We start from the raw sequence: 19,256 nt of genomic DNA on the forward strand, positions 1-19,256 counted from the left end.
TGGAATGAGGGGAATTATACTTACCCATCCACACTTCCCCAAACTGCCCGCTGCCAAGTTTCTTCACAAGCTTCAGAGACTCCCGTGGGATCTCCCATTCGTCCTGTGCCCAGGGTCTCTGGGGAACCAGGGATATGCATGGAACTGTGAGCCGCTGGCATAGGCCATCCCCTTTCTCTGTATGAGGACAAAGCACAGGACAGTTCAATGGGATGGCAGAGCTAACCTCCTCCATCCACACATGCCAGGAGTCATCAACCCATGGAAAAGCTCTGCAACCACACAAATGTTTCATCCACAAGGATCAAGGCACCCAGAATGGACTCGATGAAAGGAAAAAGTTCAAAGGGAGCCATAGAAGAGAAAGTTCTCCTGCCCAACAAGTCCAAACCCTGCTTCCCAAGCATCCCTCCTGCATATCCATTCAACGTTTATCTCTTTCCTTTCCTGATGGGAGACACTCCCTGGTTATAGAGCTGTGGGCAGAGCTCACCCTTGCAATGTCCTAGGATGAAAGATAGGACATAGTTGCCCAAGTTCTGCTTGGAGAAGTACACCTTGCCCATGACAGTGGATGGGGTGATGGTGGTGGCTAGTAAACCTGTCCTCCTCCCTCTGTCCCCCTCCCTCTCCCGCCTTCTGCTAGGAGACAAATGCATTAGGGAAGGCAAACAACTTACGGCTGTAATGGTGGATTAGCTCTGGCAGGCTGGAGAAAGTCATCCTGGGGGAGATGTAATACCCCCCACCATCTAAGGCGCGGATCCTGTAGTGTTTGATGATGTCCCCATGAGCAGAGTCGCTGTCTCTCACGGACAAGGAATAGGCACCTGGAGAATGAGCAGAAGAGTGAACTGTGAGGACAAGTAGGACCAGGGACCAGCTACATCCTCTTCCCTTGCCTGCCTGCAGCTGCAGACACCTCTCCCAGCCCTTGCTGATGCCTTCTCAGGGCAAGTTCCACCAGACCGCAAACCTACAAATTTCCCTTTCTTCAAGTCAAGCAGAGAGGATAATCAGAGCTTAACTGGCCTGTCAAGGCTTGGTTGAGTAAGACCTGCCTATGCCGTGGCCAACAGCCCCAAGGAAGCAACCAACAGCACATCTCCAGCTTCTTACAGATCCCATCTGAGCTCTCTCAACCCCACCATCTCATCTGGACAAAACAAATGACTGCAGCCTCACCAGTCTGTACAAACACGGGGCCAAAGAGGATCTTAACCACCGCACCAGCACAACCAGAATTTCAGTCAGTGGGAGAGAGAAAGTCAAGAGATACATGTCCCTTCTCAGCATTATCCAAGGTCCCCACATCCCTATAACCCTTGCGCCAAGGTCAGTGGTTCAACTGGGAGTACAGAAAGGGGGTTCAGGTGAATTTTCTTGTTCAGCCATAAACTCGTGACTGTGGCTAAACCACGCGTAGATTCAGGTCTAGATTCAGGTGCCTTTTGACCTCAAGGGAGCTACTCAACCATCTACCACTCCAACCTGCTATTGTCTCCTTATAATGGGTTTGTAATCTAAAGCATGGTGCTGTTTTTTTGTGCACAAAAACATCACTAGATGTTGCTACAGAGCAGCAACTTCCAGCCTATGCCAGTGTAAATTTCAATACATCTTAGCAATGGGTTTTTTTTTCCCCCTTTTGTCTGAATCATGTTTCCAGGGAAAGTTGTTACAAGCCTGCTGGGCTGTGAAAAGTCTAATACGTCAGCCGGGTTGATAGGCTGCCTGTTTTAGTGTTTGAAAAGGCAAAGCTATGTATGTTAAAAAGTACAAATGTGTCATGTAGGATCATAAGCAGAAGTGGGGCCTTCCACAGTGACTCTGAAACCATAATCCTGCGTGCGAGAGGAAAGTTTACTAACATGTAACACACACTGGTCGGTGTTTCTCCATTGCAGCACCAGCAGTTCCCTAAATTGGGTTTGGAAACCATTTTCGTTTTTAAAAAGTAACAAAAGAAAACCACCTCTGTGGATATTTGCCGTGTTGCAGCGATTATAAATCTTTACAAGCAGAATTTGGGAAAGTCTGAAATTTTTCTAAGTGCCAGCAGTCGTTTTGGGGGGGAAACGCTTTCTGCAGAGACCGGACTGTGAGATATGGTGGCATATCTCGTATCTGTAAGGGTGAGAACAGAAACAAAAGCTGGAGGGATAGAACCTTCTTAACCCTGTGTTAAGGTTCTGCCACCAAAGCCAGCCACCAACGGGACTGTAAACTCTCACTGGAGAACCACAAAGCTTTCTGAGTCTGGTTTCCTGATGCCTGGTGCAACCCGTGCCTCCATACACCCTAGGGTTCTCCTTCTATGGTGAGCTTGGGAGTCAGCTACAAGAGCCTTTTTACACTAAAGTACCTCTGGCATGTTCAACAATATTTGCTAACAAGTACCTCAAGGTTTTATTTCCTGCATAGACACCTAAGAATGTATGAAACCATAAACCAGAAAACACAATAAAACAGCAGGATGGTTGTATGCTCTCCCAATACACTTTGGGGGACTACTGAAATCCCCCGGGGTTTGATCAGTGCTCCCAGCTCTGCTCCTTAATAATGTGAGGTGGGAAACAGGAGAAAAAATAAAATTGTCAGAAGGTAAGACCTTAACTGTAGTCTAAAGGGACAAAATAGCCCAGCGCTTTGTTTTCCATACAACAAAGTCAAAGAGTTAAGCAGTCTGATTGCATCAGTGTAGCATCTCCCTGCATGGACACACTCTGTGGGACAGTGATCAGCACATTTCCTAAGGAGCAAGTCCCAGCTGAAATGATTTGTTACAGACAGTGCCCAGGAAGCACACAGCATCAGCATGGTGGGCTCTTTTACAATAGAGAATGCTCTTCTGAAACTCTCCTTCACCATGAGTATCAGGCAGAAGACAGACCTGGGAAGCCCTTTTGGCTCTATCAGTGCTGCAGCTGAACATCTGAGAACATCCCTGAAACATCTTCAATGGGGGAAAAAAAAAAAGCCTCAACAGAAGGGCAAAAGAATGGCTCATTTTTGGACCCTATGTCTCAGTGACCAAAGGTCACTACGCAGCTAAGGATGTCTTTCCCAGGGAGTGATATTTGGTCCCTGGTGGGTGCAGAGAGGTGTTGCTAGGGCTTGTGTTCGCAGTGCTCAGCACAAGTCCTGCTAGACTGGATCAGCCACATTCACACTCCCTAGGACTTGGCCCCAGATCTCCCCCGGCTCCTCTGTGATACCTATGTGACCCTAAGTTGCAAATACTACTATTACTACTACTATTTATAATAAAAATCGTAATAACGACCACAACAATAATACCAATAATTCATATACATGTATTATTTTTGTTGTTATTATTTTTTTCTATTATTGTTGTTGAGAGTGATGACGATGTTATTTTAATTTCAAAGCAATTGAAATAACGTGCAGACCAGGCTGCAGCCCGTCAGTGTTGGGCTCATATGGCACAAGCCCAAGAGGGTGCTTTGCATGCCTGGGACGTGGCTTAGGGTACGTGTGGGATTCTTTACGACGCAAGGCCTGCTAGAGGAAGGAGCCAAACGTGGTGTGAACCCAGCTGCACTGACGACAGACAGCATTTGCAGATGGGAGTGCAGGAATTAATGACTAACATGTGTGCAAGAGGGTGCCTGGGGGCTGAGAGTCAGCAGAGGAGAAGAGACCTGATCTGTATGTTAGCGTGGTTGCACCTCAACCGCCTGCCCTCCTGCAGGACCTCCTCTCCAGACCCTACTGACCCTTTTAGACCCTCTTGCATCTTTCAAACCAGTGACGTGCAACATGCAGCGGTGACAGGGGCTCCGGGCACCCTCCAGGCCAATCTATCAGCTGCCTACTACCAGCATTAATACTTATCCTGTCATTAGAGCTAATGACTGTATTTCACTCCAAGTCAGGGTTTAGTTTGCTGGAGTGAGTGTGATAGAGCTTTGCCCGTCATTCACCACAGCTGGTTACTGCTCCCTTGGGGCCTGCAGGGTAAAGGCAAAGCACTTGGGCAGAAAAGCTTCAGTTCTCTCTTCTCCCAGTGACAGCAGCAAATGAAAAATGTTAAGTGGAACTGGACAGATGGCAGGGCTCCTAATCTACCCTGATGACAGCCAGGATGGCCAAAGGAGTTCTTGCTCCTCAGCCACAAGGGACATTCACCTGTCCTACAACCCCACATTGCACCCTGGCACAGACCTGGGCTGACACACAGAGGTCCACACCTGTACTTGACACCAGCTCAGAGCAGTGTGAGCACAACCAAATCTTGTCCTGGGCAGCTTTGAGGGTCAGACCCTCCTGTTGTGGGTCTGGGATCCCCAAACCATCCTACAAGGGCTCTTGGGTCCTTTCTGTTCAAAGGGCGGCAGGTTTTGTATGAGAAAGAGCAACAGAAGGTGCAAAGGATGTTCACATCATACCAAGGGCTGATTCAGTCACCTAAACATGGGTGTCTGGTACCACTTGAGTTGCTCTGGGACATCTACATGGTCCTGGTAGATACAGTGCAAAACCATACCTTCTGGTGGGGCACCTGGAGATGTCTTTAAGAGGTCCAGGATTTGGTGACCAAATCAAGCTCCATTGGCTACAGTGGGAGCTCAGGGAACTGCCACACGTGACGTCTACATTTTGATGGCTTCATCTCGGGCTGAGTCCCACCACATGTGGCATCTCCTGTTCCTAAATGTATCTTTAGGCTCTTAACTCCTTCCTGATGGGAAACCCAGGAGCTCAGCTGGACACGACAGCTGAGCTCTGCGAGGTCCCTCCTGCCGGGAGCACAGACGCAGCCGTCTTGCTGCGAGCCAGGAATTCGTGACTCGGCACAGCTGTGTGACTGTGTTCCTGCAGGTTTCAGAATGATTATTACTTGAGGGGGAGAATTGTTTATTTCCAGCAGTTTTGGCAAGGCTAGCTCTCCACCGATGATTTCACTGCTGGTCTGCTTCCCACACTGTCTTGACAAGGACGCATCTTCCCAGGATGCTGAATGGGCCTTTCACGGCCTCTGCAAGATGTTGAGTGAAAGCAGAGCCCGCAGTTTTGCAGGTCTCCAGGATCTTTAACCATAAGCAAAACAAGACACTGCTTAGGATGGGCTGTGAATAGGTGCTGCACTCAGGCAGGGTGCAGAATGCGTCCTGCTGTGGTTGAGACAACCCAATATGAGAAAACCACCCTCCAGTGCATGCAGCTGAGGGGGATACTGCCCTTAGGTCGACTCAGTGCTCGGACCTGAAGGTCAAATGTTGCTGATGATGTGCAAAGAAAATTAAAATAGTATTCTGTCTTAAAATACGGCTGGTTTTCCTTCCAACACCTCATGCTCTGAATCATCCTATGTGATCACCTTCTACCTGAGTACCCTGTGCTTTAGACTGCCTGAATGGCCATGGTGACGGTTTGATCTGCCTTAACCACACCTTCCTGCTCTCTAAAGAGAAGGGGAAAAGAGTAAGCCCTGCATCTCCAAATGTGCCATGAAGCTGAATTCACTAATGTAAAGTACCTTGTGACCCACCACGAGATGTCCAGAGCAATGTTATGGAATTAACCCTGCTCTTTGAACTCAACAGGTTCTTCCTCTTTTCCTCCTCCATGACGCAAAATATACGTCATTAGTAGCCAGTCTAAAGCCATATTTTAAGACAGATACTAAATACCAGAAAAGGCACAGGCGAGACTCATATTTCAGAGCAGAAGCTGATCTCTGACCATTTGGGACTAACATGGGACTTTCATGGAGTAGAGCACACCGCATCTGCTAATGCAGAATATCCCACACCTCCAGCTAAGTCTGCTTCTAAACAGCAGAGACAGGGCATTAAAGATCAGGTCTAGCCTGCTTGTTTCTCTTTGGGTCTCAGGACTCCACCACCTCTGTCCAAGTCCTGCGTGACCTAGACCCACCCACACTTCAGAGAATTGCAAGGAGTCATTTCATCCTGTTCTTGCAGCTCGCGGGTAGCAGAAGTAGGGGGTGATTGCCCGGAGCAAGGGTAGGGAAAGGTCTGATCCCATCCACGTGTGGCATCTAGAGGTGTCACAAAGACTAGGATCATGTGTGGACAGAGGACCTCACCCCTTCCCAGACCTTTGGATACAATGCACGAGTGTCTGCTGGGCTTGTGCATGGCACGTGTGTTGCTCCCTACCCTTCCTGGGTGCAATACAAAGGGGAGACTGGGAAAGGGATAAACATAAAAGCAGAATGTGGTGGTTAGTCCAAGCCTGATTATTTCAAAGGCACCACGAAGGCAGCAGAGAAAACAGTATACAAGCAGAACGAGTTACTTGTAAAGGCACATGCTTAGAAACAAATTTCCTCTGGGAAAATGTTACACCAAAAGACTTTTTTCCAAAATTCTGCAAGTTTCTGCTGCAAGCAAGAGAAACGCTTCTTCAAGAGTGGATAGAAGACTCTCCATTTGCCAAAAGAGTAACATTTCTTCAGGGAGAAAAGGAAAAGAAACCCCTACACAGTTTTGGAAAGTCTTTTCTGCTTATCTGTGTTCCTGCATCTCTGCCACAAACTATGGTGACAAAAGCCACCCTTACCACAGCCCGAACTACTCAGCATCATGAGCAAATCTTTGCCTTCCAAATCGCCACTTCACTCCTACAGCTTCGCTGAGCCCGGCGAGCACTATTTCCCCCCAACCAGACCCAAGAAACACTGACATAGCCAAACTTTGCAGCTCGTGTCTGAAAGGTTTTCCCGGCCGTGGCAATAACAAGGAACTATCCTGGCTCTGTGGACCTCACCTTTGCTGGTTTCGCTCTCTCGAACAAGGAAAGAGCCGACTTTGTTACCAGAAGACAATAGCAGCCGTTCAGCATCTTTTCTGCTCAGAGTTTTAAAGTACCACCTGGGAGACAGAAAAGACAAAACCGTTATTTGAAAAGGCAAAGCTCTAAAAAAAAAAAAAAAAGCAAATTCTTTCCAGTTAGTTCATTTTTTTTTACTGTCACACTCTGAAACTGTGGATTATTTTTATCAGCAAATAGTTTTTTATCTACTGGAAAGTGCTGGTAATAGACTGGTTTTAGTAGATTAGCACCAGATTTTTGTCACTTTGGGCTTGTTTCACTGCCTAGCAATGCAGCCAGAGCAGAGTAGATGGTATATGCGGTACCTCGTACGCGAGAGGAGTGAAAGCTCAGCCAAGGCACAGCCTCTGAGGTGTGCTGGGACCCATGGCTTACTCTGAGCAGTGCTGGGGCAGGCTGCATATAAAGCAGATACGTGGGCTGGAGGCTGAGTGTTAGGGTGTCCATAGCCATTTAAATATACCCTTTGGATACAAAAAAGCATTTATATCTCAACCACATTTCTGTGTGCTGTTAAATATTTGCTGAATTTGGTGATGGCTATGTCCCTCCAAGAGCAGACTGCAAGCAGGGCTGATGATTTATAGCTGAACGCCATGGAGTAGAATAAGTCATGGAAATAATTCCTTCTGCTGCTTGTATTATAGGCATAATAAACCTTTTTGGCTCTAGTCTTTCTTGCCATTCTCTTTGTGGTGACCGAAACATGAAGGTTGCATCTGGGCTAATGAAACACGCAGTGCCAACCTGTGGGTCTGGGCACTGGCACTCAGTGTCTGTCCCATTAAATTGTTAGCGTGGTCCCTGGCACACCCGAGACCTGGATCCACGCACTCTTCCTGAGTGATTCCCAGCCCAGCTTTGCCTACGGACACCCTCTTGGGGGCTGAGGAAGTTTAACACTATGCGTGTGGGTGGATTGGCCCAGTGGGACCAGAGGATGGTCCCTGGCACTGCTGATTTAGCAGTGCAAATGTAACCTTTATGTTCTTTCCCCTAACTCTTTGTTTTCCACAGTGAGTGCGTTTAATGGGACAGGAGTCTTTGCCTACTTTCCCTGTAACAACCTCATCCTCTCTGCTCCGCACCCCCATGGGGTTTAAAACTTGTCCTGAACTTTTGAGCTGCATCGTTGGGGATGATGGAAGACCCCTTGCCATCCAGCCCATCACTGACACCTTCCTGACACCTACCATCGAGTAAAGCTGTTCCCGTGGCTCATTGAGAGACTGAGCATTTTTCAGAAAGGCCCTGCAGGAGTGTTTACCATTTATAGGCTTTTGCACTTACTTTTCCTCTTCCAAACTGTCTACTTGTGCGACGAAGTTGCTAGGGATGTAACCTTTCCTCCCGCTGCTGAGGGATTTTGCCAGCCACCATTCCCCCTCGCTGCAAAGCAAGTAGAAGAGAAAACATGAGTTGCCCAAGGAGGTTTCATGACAAGCTAAGGCTGTGGGGACAGCATGGGTTTTTTTGAGTTTTGAGCACTGCAAATAGGCCAGAACTCCTTAATCCACTCTACAGATCCCTCTTGATTTCCTAGGACCACCACCAGGTTGAAGGCTATTAGTGTCTAAGGGATTTCTGGAGGCGAAAGTCTCTTTCCATAAATGCAGAGGAAGCACAAAGTGTCCGCAGATTCAAACATCTGTCACTCACCCCAAGAGAGAGGAGGCAAATCTGGGTCACAGTGGGTTTGTCCCTTGCATAGGGACATCGGAGCTCGTCCTTTCTGCTCCTTCCTTTATCTGCCGGGGACCCCACTGCTTTTTTCTCCCACCACTGACTCAGCCACTAGCCGTGACCAAAAGCCATCCTTGCCCAGCAGTCTCCCCCACCCCATGGGTCCCAGTCCACAACATCTGAGTGAGAAATGTAGCTTCTGGAAGCCACCTCACAGGGTGAGCAAAGATGGAGCAGCTCTACAAGGTCAAATGACCAGGGCACCCAAGTCCACCTTTTCCCTGTTACGGACTGATCAGCTGGACTGCCAGCCTCTTCTCTGGTGGGTTTGAGAAGATGGTGAAATGAAGCCACATGCCTCTCTGGCTTGATTCAGTCCTTTCCTCTGACTACACCCAACCCACATCCTTTGCAAAAGCACGATCAGCACAAAATACGAAACAGGAGCTAGGTGATTGTTGTTATTTATGCTACTTCTGCGCCCACGCACACCGGCAGTGAAGAAGGTCCCAGTAGTATCCAGGCAAGGACACTACTCAACACATAAGTATCTGTAACCCATGGAAGTGTCACCTTCCTCGCCTTGCAGAGAGAAGAGAGTACCCATAGTCACACCCTGGAGCAAAGCTAAGACACAGGCTCAACTCTGGCGAGCTGTAAATTGGTGTCTGAGCCCAAGGTCCCCCCTTTCCCGGCCACACCATGCTCATCTTCAGATCCCCTCTGGCAGAAGGTCACTTACTTGGAGAGGACTTGAAGTTTCTCCCCTTTGACCAGTTGCAGGTCACGGTCACTTGAGGCAGGGAAATCGTACAGTGCAATCACAATAAAATTATCTGAAAGAAGAAGCAGTGCTATTGAATCCAGATGGTTCCCTGCCATCACCCCCTGCCTGGGGTGATGCACTTCCCCCCCATGCACACAGGGGCTGTCAACCTCCCGGTCCCCCAAAAACCAAGCTTTCCATCAACTCAGCTTTCCTGCCAACCACAACCTCTGCTGGGGCACTAATGCTGATTCACCAAAGTGCTTCCTGTGTATGTGTTTTTAAACACTCCAGACCCCTCTATCCACAAAACCCAGTGTGTCAACAAAGAAAAAACGGTTTGCGTGAAATAAGAAGGGTCATAAATAACCTGTCAGTCTTTGGCCTGTTTTACACAGCGGCAAATGAAAACTGCTGTAGCAACTTTTCCCTGGGATTTGACTCAGAAAGATAAGGCTTTCTTATTGAAAAAGGTATAAAGTCATCTCAGTTTCTGTTATTCGAGCCTATTGGTAGGATTCAACTCTCCCTCTAGATGCTCTCAACTCAGACTGTATCTTGTACGTATCTTTTATGGACTATTCCTTGCAGATGTGGCATCATGCTTAAGTCATGCTGCTGCTTTTGAACCAGCACTTCTATAGCACCTGGCTGCTCCGCTCCACTGAAATTCTCAAGGGGGTGGTGGATGCTCCAGGATCCCCTTCCCTCTCCCTGGCCCTGATGCACTTTAGATGCTCCAGACCACAAAACCAGTGCTCTGTGTCTCCCATTTTGCTTGCAACCCACCTGGACCAAGTCTGTGAGCAAGTCTGCATCCCCATCCCCTATCCTTCAGAAGGGCAATGGAGCTGGTGAGGGGTCTGGAGCACACGTCTTATGAGGAACAGCTGAGGAACCTGGGGGTGTTCAGACTGGAGAAAAGGAGGCTGAGGGGAGACCTTATCGCTCCCTAGAGCTCCCTGAAAGCAGGGTGTAGCGAGGGTGGGTCGGTCTCTTCTTCTGAGTAACAAGGGATAGGACAAGAGGAAACGGCCTCAAGTTGCATCAGGGGAGGTTTAGGATGGATATTAGGAAAAAGTTCTTCACAGAAAGGGTTGTTAAGCATTGGAACCGTCTGCCCAGGGAAGTGGTTGAGTTGCCACCCCTGGAGGTACTTAGAAGACATGTAGATGTGGTGCTGAGGGACGTGGTTTTGTTTTGGCAGTGTTAGGTTGACGGTTAGACTTGATGATCCTCATGCTCATTTCTAACCTAGACGGTTCTATGATTCTGTGATTCTACCCTACCATGTTGCTTTTACTCCAGCCATGTTGGTCGAGCCTAAGTTTTGGCATGGCAAAATGAACTTTCACTCTCTGGTGCATGTTTGCTGTGCTGTGCGTGGCAAAGCTGCTGCCTGGTATGTGTGCCGGGTGGCTGCTCACCCTCCCCGGGCAGATCTCTGCGGGCTGCAGTTGAATTGCTACCTTTGCACGCCCGGGTTGTGACGGTGCTGCTCTCGGAGAGGTTGTGCAACCGTTCACATGTGCTCTGCAGGCTCGCAGCTACTGAAGCAGAAATGAGCAGCTATTTTGGGGTAGATCAAACTTGACGAAGAGGATCAGCACATGCACACAAACACAAAAATCAAACCAAAACACAATGGTGAAAAAGAAAAAGAAAAGGAAAAAGGAAAGGAAAAAGGAAAGGAAAAATAAAAATAATAAGAAAAAAGAAAAAGAAAAAGAAAAAGAAAAAGAAAAAGAAAAAGAAAAAGAAAAAGAAAAAGAAAAAGAAAAAGAAAAAGAAAAAGAAAAAGAAAAAGAAAAAGAAAAAGAAAAAGAAAAAGAAAAAGAAAAAGAAAAAGAAAAAGAAAAAGAAAAAGAAAAAGAAAAAGAAAAAGAAAAAGAAAAAGAAAAAGAAAAAGAAAAAGAAAAAGAAAAAGAAAAAGAAAAAGAAAAAGAAAAAGAAAAAGAAAAAGAAAAAGAAAAAGAAAAAGAAAAAGAAAAAGAAAAAGAAAAAGAAAAAGAAAAAGAAAAAGAAAAAGAAAAAGAAAAAGAAAAAGAAAAAGAAAAAGAAAAAAAAGAAAAATGAGAGTATTTGCTGGAGAAAGGTTTTAGCTTGTACACAGACTAATTAATGCACTGAGAGCGATGGACGGTCTATAAATAGCATTTTTCAAAACAGACTGTCAAGCCACAGTCTCTGTGTGACCTTTTCAAATAATGCCACCAGCAAGAGAGCCAGACTGGCCCTTTGTCATCACAAGATAACGTGTCTCTGGGGCAACTTGGGTTTTGTGTCTGTGCAAGGCCTGGCTGCTGCTCTCCCGGCGGTTTATTGGAGAGGAGGGAGGAGAAAGGGTCAGCGTGGGAGGAAACGTAGCTTTGTAAACCAAAGCCCTGAGCAGTTCCCTTCAGGCTTGCAAGGAGGAACTTGAAGATCCATGAGAAGTTTCAGCAGAGCCTCACTCTCTCCTACGTATGGGGAAAAGGATGATCGGTCACAAGGGAGAAGGTTTTGAAGTCCTAAAATAGCTTGCATGGTTGGGGGCTTCCCCTTGAGGCATCTCAAAGTATTTGACCTTAGCAATGCACCCAAACTCGTGTTGCCTCCTTGAGGAAATTGTTATCACGCAGCTTCACTGACATGAAAGGTTTCTGGGCACGTGCCTACTGCAAGGTGTCCACAATTAATATGTTCATCTGCATGCACCATCTTGCTCTTCTTGGAAGTAAAATAATGCAGTGGACACACTTTTACTTTGAAAAAATGGAATCAAATGTGTAAACATCTTCAAGCACAGAGCGGCTGTGTGTTCCAGAAATGAAAAATGTAGTTTTGATCTTGAAGCAACTGACGTAAACACAAATAAACGAAACAAAAACCAAAAAGGAGAGAGGGAAAAAGAAAAAGAGCGAATATAGCAAGGACAAAAAGGTTTTATACACTGAAAAAATATTATGATCACCTCTTATCCCCTTCTCAACATAGGTGTTGAGAAACACTGCACACTTAAGCGAGCCAGAAGAAAAGCTCTCTCTACTCAAGCCAGCAAGACCTGCCATCTCATGATGAAAGTGACTCTTCCCATCTCTGCGCCTGTCACCCCACTGAGAAACAGCGTCGATAATACTTTCTTGGCCTATTTGATCAAGTTAGGTCATGAGCAACTCTACAGCACCCGACACAGGGAAGCCGTCAGGGCTGCGGGGAATGAGCGCTTTACAGATAATGCTCACAGCCCGGAGACTTTGATTGTGAGCCAAACACATCTTGGCTCGGAGTTGCTGTCAGGAAAGTTAGATACCAGCTCAGTTTGCACAGGCTGAGTGCCAGTTTGATGGCTTAACAGAAATGTTTCCAACAGTCTTGCCACTGCCACCCCATCATGGATGGAAAGTCTTTGCAACCATTCCACAGCTACAGAGCCAGGCTGAGACTGCACCCAGGGTCCCCTGGAGGACCGTCAACTGATTTAGAGCCGTGCTAGGATGGCTGTGGGGTAAATGACAACTTGCAGCATGTGTGTTGGCCAGCTGGGTGCACTGAGCTATAGTTACTGCTGCTGAAAATGAGCCCAGCTTTCTGTTTCAGCGCAGCACGAGCTGGTTCACCAAGGTAAACATGTGCTAGAAAAGCATGCCTTCAAAACACATAGCTGCTGCTGTCACCAAGAGGAACGCCATTAGATCCCGTTGGTGGAGATGCAGGAGATGATGGGTTGGGACTGTTGCATCTCCCATCTGGTCAGGTAGCCCAGGTGTGACGGCATGGGAGATGTCTCCTGGGACATCCAGGCTTGCACTGCAAGAGTGCTTTCTGCCAAATACCTTTCTGCCTTGTGTTTCAACACAGTGGATGTTTTTGCAGATAATATCTTCTTTCCCTTTAAAATCATGTCCTACCCAAAGTCATAATTTTTTTTATCAGGAAATTTGAACATTTTGGGCAATTCCCTCTCACCTTCCTTCCCCCTCTTGCTTTTGATTGGCAATGACCATTTTTGATGAGAAGTTTTAATTTCTCTTTGAAAAGTCATCCTTTTCAGCAGAAAAAAAACCCTCCTATTTCCAATTAAGCTCAAAAACATGTTTCTCACAGCGTTCGTTTCAAACTCAAATCCATACTCAGGGAACAGCAACGAAACAACAAAGGGCTTTGATGCTCATCTTGAGGTGCCTCAAAAGACCTCAATTCCAGAGCACGCTTAGCTCCCACCCTTGAAAGTCTTATTCATACTATGGTTAGCCAAAAGCAAGTGAAAAGAGCTGTAAGAAGTTGCAGTTCCTCAATCAGAAGAAACAGCCTCGCAGAGAGACCGATTCTTTGTGCAGTTGCAGGTTGTTATAATGCCGGAGGACAAACACCCCGACCAACCAGCCCTCTCCACCAGCGGTCCTTAAATCCAGATGTGAGCAGCTGGCAGGGCAAGGGCAGGGGTTATTCTACCTGTCTGCTATGCCTTATCTATCCAACGCAAAAGAATAGCAGCAGCTGTAGCAATGGAGCTGCTGTGTTTGGGAATCACCACCGTGGGCCAAGACTGTGCTGCGCTGCGAGCTTTAGAGGTGCAGAATTAAAGGTGAGGTTTTGGCCCTATTGAGATAATAGACCCAACCTTAAAGACACGGTGAGCGCTTAGGAAACCAGGGTAAAAGGAACGAGAGACTCACACGATGGAAGAACCCATCCCAAGTGAAAAGTGGACTGGCGCTGCTGACAACACCACAGTCGAATCCGGAGGTGTATACTCCCTGCCTGCCTTTGTGTTACTTCCATTAAGCTAAATAACGTCAGGAGGAATAAGGCTTTTGTTAACAATAAGTAAATAAATGATTTCTGAGACAGTGGTGTGAAAGTTTGAAACTGTGAAACAAGTTGCACAACACTAGGATCACCAAAAAAAAAAAAAAAATCAAAACGCAAGGAATGCAAAAAAAAGAAAAAGACCAAAAAAAAGGGGGGTTAAGTTATATTATTTCACACTTCCATAGTCAGTAGTTTTGCCTGATTGAGCTTGAAGTGCTCCCACAGGATACAGTTCAGTTCTTTGATTTTTTTTATATGATTGAATTGCCTGAATTTTGTGCTTTCTCTATCAATTCACTTGAATTGCCTTCTTTCGTGAGAGTATCTTGGATATCGCGAATATCTGAGATATCGCAAGTATCTTGCATGGTTCCTATCAGCCCCTTTTGCCACACAGGACAGAGTCAGGCATAGCACTATTTCTGGAAACTCAGGCACCAGTAGAGAAAAATAAAAAGTTCCCCAGACTGTCAGTGTGAGTATTCCTCCAAAACTGGAACTGAACCCAACAAATCAAAATATTTTTGAGACCTGAAAATGGCTAACATGCTATTTAGCGCATTTTTTAGCATCTTTCCACTTCTGCCTTCTGGCATGAAGCAGAAGTAAAAGCCGCCTCCCTGAAGGTAGCTTCTGTTGTGCCTCTCACCAGAGTGAGAAGGTTGATAAAACCCCTGTGAAAAACTGGCGATGACTGCTCAGCTGCGGAGGCAGGATAGCACGGCCACTTGGAAATGTGCCCTGAAAACAATTTTGCAAAAGCAAGCGTGCTTTGTGGAAAAACGATAATCCCACAGAAAGGTACCCTGATTCACATGGTTGAAGAGCTGCTCCTCCCACAAATTTGAACTCCGTAACAAATGTCAACTTTGAAGAATATTTTGACTTTGCAGGAGTTCCTCTGTCTGCCCCATGGCAGAGACCCTCCATCATCATCCACAAGACCTAAGAAGACCTAGGTCTGCTTTTCTACCCATCCTATTTATTTGTCACCCCGCTTTTTCCTTTCCTCATGCCTTGTTTCCCCTAACCTACACTTTCACCCACGTAAGGAACTTCTGTGTGTTGCTGTTTTCTTCCAAGCTTTCTCTATTTTTTGCCCTCTTCTAATTCTGTCTCTCTGTCCTTAATCTGCAAAAGTTCTTTGACAGAAATACACACAATTTGCTGTCGGAGGCTGGGCAGCGGTAGCAGAGGGCTTCCTGCTAAAAGGCAATCATCTACCAAACGCCATCTGCGACCCGCAGATAATTGCAGAGGTGGATGAAGCCAACAAACAGTCTCCAAGCAGGGGCTCTGTGCATCCTTATTTTATACTCTTTCCTTTCTTCTCGTTCTCTTTGTAGTCTCTCTGGGCTCTCTGATGCCTGCTATTTCCTCTGAAATTTTCAGCTGGCTGGATGTAGCATCCACCAGTTGTCACGCTGCAGACAAGGCAGCAGACAGAGAAATTTCATGCAATTGATGCCTCAGATCTCACTTTGCTCGACCGATGAAGAAGGAGTGCTTTTCCCTCTTAATTTCTTTGATGAGCAGGGGTAACTGGCAGCTACAAATGCTTAGTGATGTAAACTGAATCTTCCGAAACACACTGATAAATTCCCTGCCCGGCAATGCTGAAGATACGGAAACCGCACGCCTGCGACACGACGGCTTGTTCTCAAGACCTGCTGTTGGGGGACCACCACCTTGCAAAACCCCAGGGGAAGGTGAAGAAAACAGAGATAAAAGTTCTTAGCAATTGAGCTAAGAATCTTACCTTGTACAGAGGCTTGATTTAGATGAGGGATGTTGATAAATTCTCTGCCCTTTGGTAGAAATAGAAAGAAAAAAGAAGACATTTATTACTTTGCTGTGTTTGCAGGAAGACCTGCTCTGAGCTTCACAGATGAGTGGGAGTCTGATCTGGAGCCCACTGTAGTCAGCCAGCAGTCCCTGCATCTGGCTCTGTATGTGTCATGATGGCTTTAGCACATTTTGCCATGATGTGTTCATTGCTGTTTTGACAGTCGGCTTGAATACTCCTTGGCTCCCCTCAGAATAAAAACACAAATCTGCTCCCCACTCATTCAGACCCTGCTCTATCTAACTCTTGTTCACTGATGCCAGATTTCGGATCAATGGGGGATGTGACACTAATGGTCCCATTGAGAAATGACAATTGCAATATTATTTGCAGCAGAAAACCCGGGATACTCTTTGCCGTGGTTGTCCCAAGGCTCGTGGAACGTCCTTTGCTCAGGGACACGTTCAAAAATTAGAGGCAGTGACTATATTAGCAAATAAAACAGCAGCAAGGTACTGCAACTCATCTAGGCACACTTTTAAAACGTTGACATGGTCGCTGGTTTGGTTTGGCCCACACCCTGAGAGTGGCCAATTGACCATAGACCACTCCTAATGAGCAGCTGGGATGCAACCACCTTGTTATGTGGGCTAAGAGATTAATTGTATGGAAATGGTCAGGTGGGCTCTGTTGACCTCTACCCAGCCTCAAACGTCAATCCTGTGATCAGTCCAAGGTACAATGCCTAGTGATTAAAGTGGGTGTGTGACCACTGAATTAAAAACATCTAGTGCTTTCTGTCCACACCACCCTTTGACTCCTAGTTAGCAGCAGTGTGGGCTGGGAGCGCTGCTCACCCACTGCCCTTTCTAATTTAGCTGAAAGAAATATGGACTTCCCCTGACATGTGAGAGCTTAGTGCTCATGGCAAAAAAAAAACGAGTGTCAGAAGGTGATTGATGATACTGTATTTACACTGATAGCAGCTCCTCTCCAGTGAGCTGGAGAGAAGGAAATTTAAGAACAGAACATCCTCTTGGTCAATCTGATGTCTGCTGTCATTAAAACTGGACATAACCATGGAAGAACTCAGAAATTAAACCAAAGGAGAAAAAACCATCTCTACCTGTCATAAAAAACAATGATAGGCAATTCCTCCCCCTTTCTGAGACCTCAAGACCCAAGATGGTTTTCACTTGACCGTTGCATCTAGGGTTTTTCTTGTGCTAGCTGCTGGATGTAGTACTGACAAGGGCAAGAAAAAACAACTTAATGTCCTCTGTACAGCCACAGGCAGATAGATAAAGTGATTTCCTAGGTTTAAACAAGGGGTCTGTCATTTGAAGTCTCCTAAATCTGATCCCAGTGTCTTACTGATGTGTGTCCATGTAAGGAGAGTCCATAGGAATTCAAAGGGAGCAGCAGATGCTCAGTGTTCCCGATTCTCAGCCCACCCCAACACAGGTTAGCCGTAGACCTTTTTTAGTGAACCTGTTGTCCTCCCTGATGGTAAAGTTTCCGCTGTGGTTTGCATCTTTGAATCTTAGCCTGAGTCTGACCCATCTTCATGCCGTTTGCAAGTCAGCAACATCAGCTTGGGTTGCAGAGTGCTGAGGGCAGCAGCCCTGTCTAAGAGGTGTGGGGATCGCCTCAGAGGACTTGTGTCCAAGCAATGCCGGACACACAGGGCAGTGGCCTCTGCACCTTCTCTCCCTGTATCCTGAACTGTTCTCCAGTCCAGCCCACGCAAATAATTGCGCCAGGCTTGACACGACATAGCTTTTCAGAGCACCACCATCCATAGCCCACTCAGGGAATTCATGGCCATAACATATCCCCAGAGAGAAAATGGCATCCTTTTTGACAGAGAAAAAACCTGGAGCAAGAAAGGGTTGATGGAACAGTTCACTCCATATTAAGGATCTCGTGGAGGGAAGCCAGGCGTAAACATTTGTTTTCTGCTTTGGAACATCATTACCCAATTGGTGACCCAATTTTAGGAAACAGAAGCTCTCAAGTTCCTGCTAGCACACACAAGTATTGCCTGCATCACTCCAGACACTAACCGAGCTGTGGAGGACCCCAAAAGGACACAAAACCGCAGGCTTACCTTTGGTGGGGCGGGAGGAGGTTTACTCTTGGTTTTTGGGTTGCTTCCAGAAGCGTGTTTCTCATTGGATGTCAGCTGATTTTTGCTCCAGAGCAACCCCATCCTGGAAGAAAGACCAGAAATGACTTTTTAATGAGACTGCTCTTGGGAAAAGGGGCAGGCACTGAGGGACAAAACAGTCTTCTCACTCATGAAGAACAAGTTGGAGAAGATGAGAATGCAGGGCAACAGGATAGTGTAGAGAAGAGTCTAAAATCATTCTGTCTACAGTCCTCCTACTACCTTGGACCTTGTGAACCCCATAGTTTCTGTTCCCACACAACTCTGGTGTTTCACACTTTGCAGATGAGGCTCAGACAGACACTATAAGCTACCAGAAAAAAGTAAGCACCAATGACTGCTTTGGATATATGCCCTGTCCAATGCAGAGACTCCCAGCCAGTACTGAGCAGACCTGCTCCAGAGCTGAGTGATGCCGCATGCATGCACTGCTGGAGGGTCGAAGAGGTGGTGCCGTAGATCCTGGGGAATATCCCTGTGCTGAGCTGTTCCGATGTACCAGGGCTTCAAGAGTGTCATACAGTCCCCAGACCAAAACCTCATGACGCTCAGTGCCTTCTGTAGGTCATGTCCCTGCCATGCAGCAAGAGCACCACACAGATGTGGTAGCTCTCTGCATGGTACTCACCCTTCCTTGTGCTTAAGCAGCAGAGACACGCACTCAGCTTGTCCATGAAGGCACGGGACCTTTGGAGGACTGCAAGAGGCTTAGGGAGTCAAACGTGGTGTAGCTTGCATCCTTCCTGCCTGTAAAGTGTGGGCCTAAGGTTTGACTCAGTTGTCCACATGCAATGCACCTTTTGATGTTGACCTTATAACAGCCTTCCAGTACCTAAAGGGAGCCTACAGGAGAGCTGGGGAAGAACTTTTTACAAGGGCGTGCCGTGATAGGATGAGGGGTAATGGCTTCAAATTGGAAAAGGGGACATTTAGATTAGATATTAGGAAGAAATTTTTCACTGTGAGGGTGGTGAGGCACTGGCCCGTGTTGCCCAGAGAAGCTGTGGCTGCCCCATCCCTGGAGGTGTTCAAGGCCAGGTTGGATGGGGCTTGGAGCAACCTGGGCTGGTGGGAGGTGTCCCTGCCCATGGCAGGGGGGGGTGGAACTGGATGATCTTCAAGGTCCCTTCTGACCTAAATCATTCTATGTGCCCTGGGGTCTCACAAATTGTGGGTCTCCCATACATCATGGATTATGTTTTCCAACCCCATCTGCGTGTCTCAGACCTTAT

At 46.9% G+C, this 19,256-nt stretch overlaps 1 protein-coding gene across 1 annotated transcript in view; it reads right to left on the reverse strand.

Moving 5' to 3' along the window:
* The window catches only part of BLK (BLK proto-oncogene, Src family tyrosine kinase), a 27,911-nt gene extending 9,845 nt beyond the window's left edge, over nt 1–18,066 (reverse strand). The window contains exons 1-7 of the mRNA XM_009887940.1: nt 17,965–18,066; nt 15,828–15,876; nt 9,251–9,344; nt 8,116–8,214; nt 6,760–6,863; nt 681–830; nt 25–177 (exon numbers count right to left, since the gene is read on the reverse strand). Coding sequence (XP_009886242.1) covers nt 25–177; nt 681–830; nt 6,760–6,863; nt 8,116–8,214; nt 9,251–9,344; nt 15,828–15,876; nt 17,965–18,066 — 751 coding nt within the window. The remainder of the gene's footprint in view (nt 1–24; nt 178–680; nt 831–6,759; nt 6,864–8,115; nt 8,215–9,250; nt 9,345–15,827; nt 15,877–17,964) is intronic.
* Nucleotides 18,067–19,256: the final 1,190 nt, after the last annotated feature.

The sequence above is a fragment of the Charadrius vociferus genome, unplaced genomic scaffold, assembly GCF_000708025.1.
Source record: "Charadrius vociferus isolate BGI_N301 unplaced genomic scaffold, ASM70802v2 scaffold36, whole genome shotgun sequence".
In the NCBI taxonomy this organism is placed as follows: Eukaryota; Metazoa; Chordata; class Aves; order Charadriiformes; family Charadriidae; genus Charadrius; species Charadrius vociferus.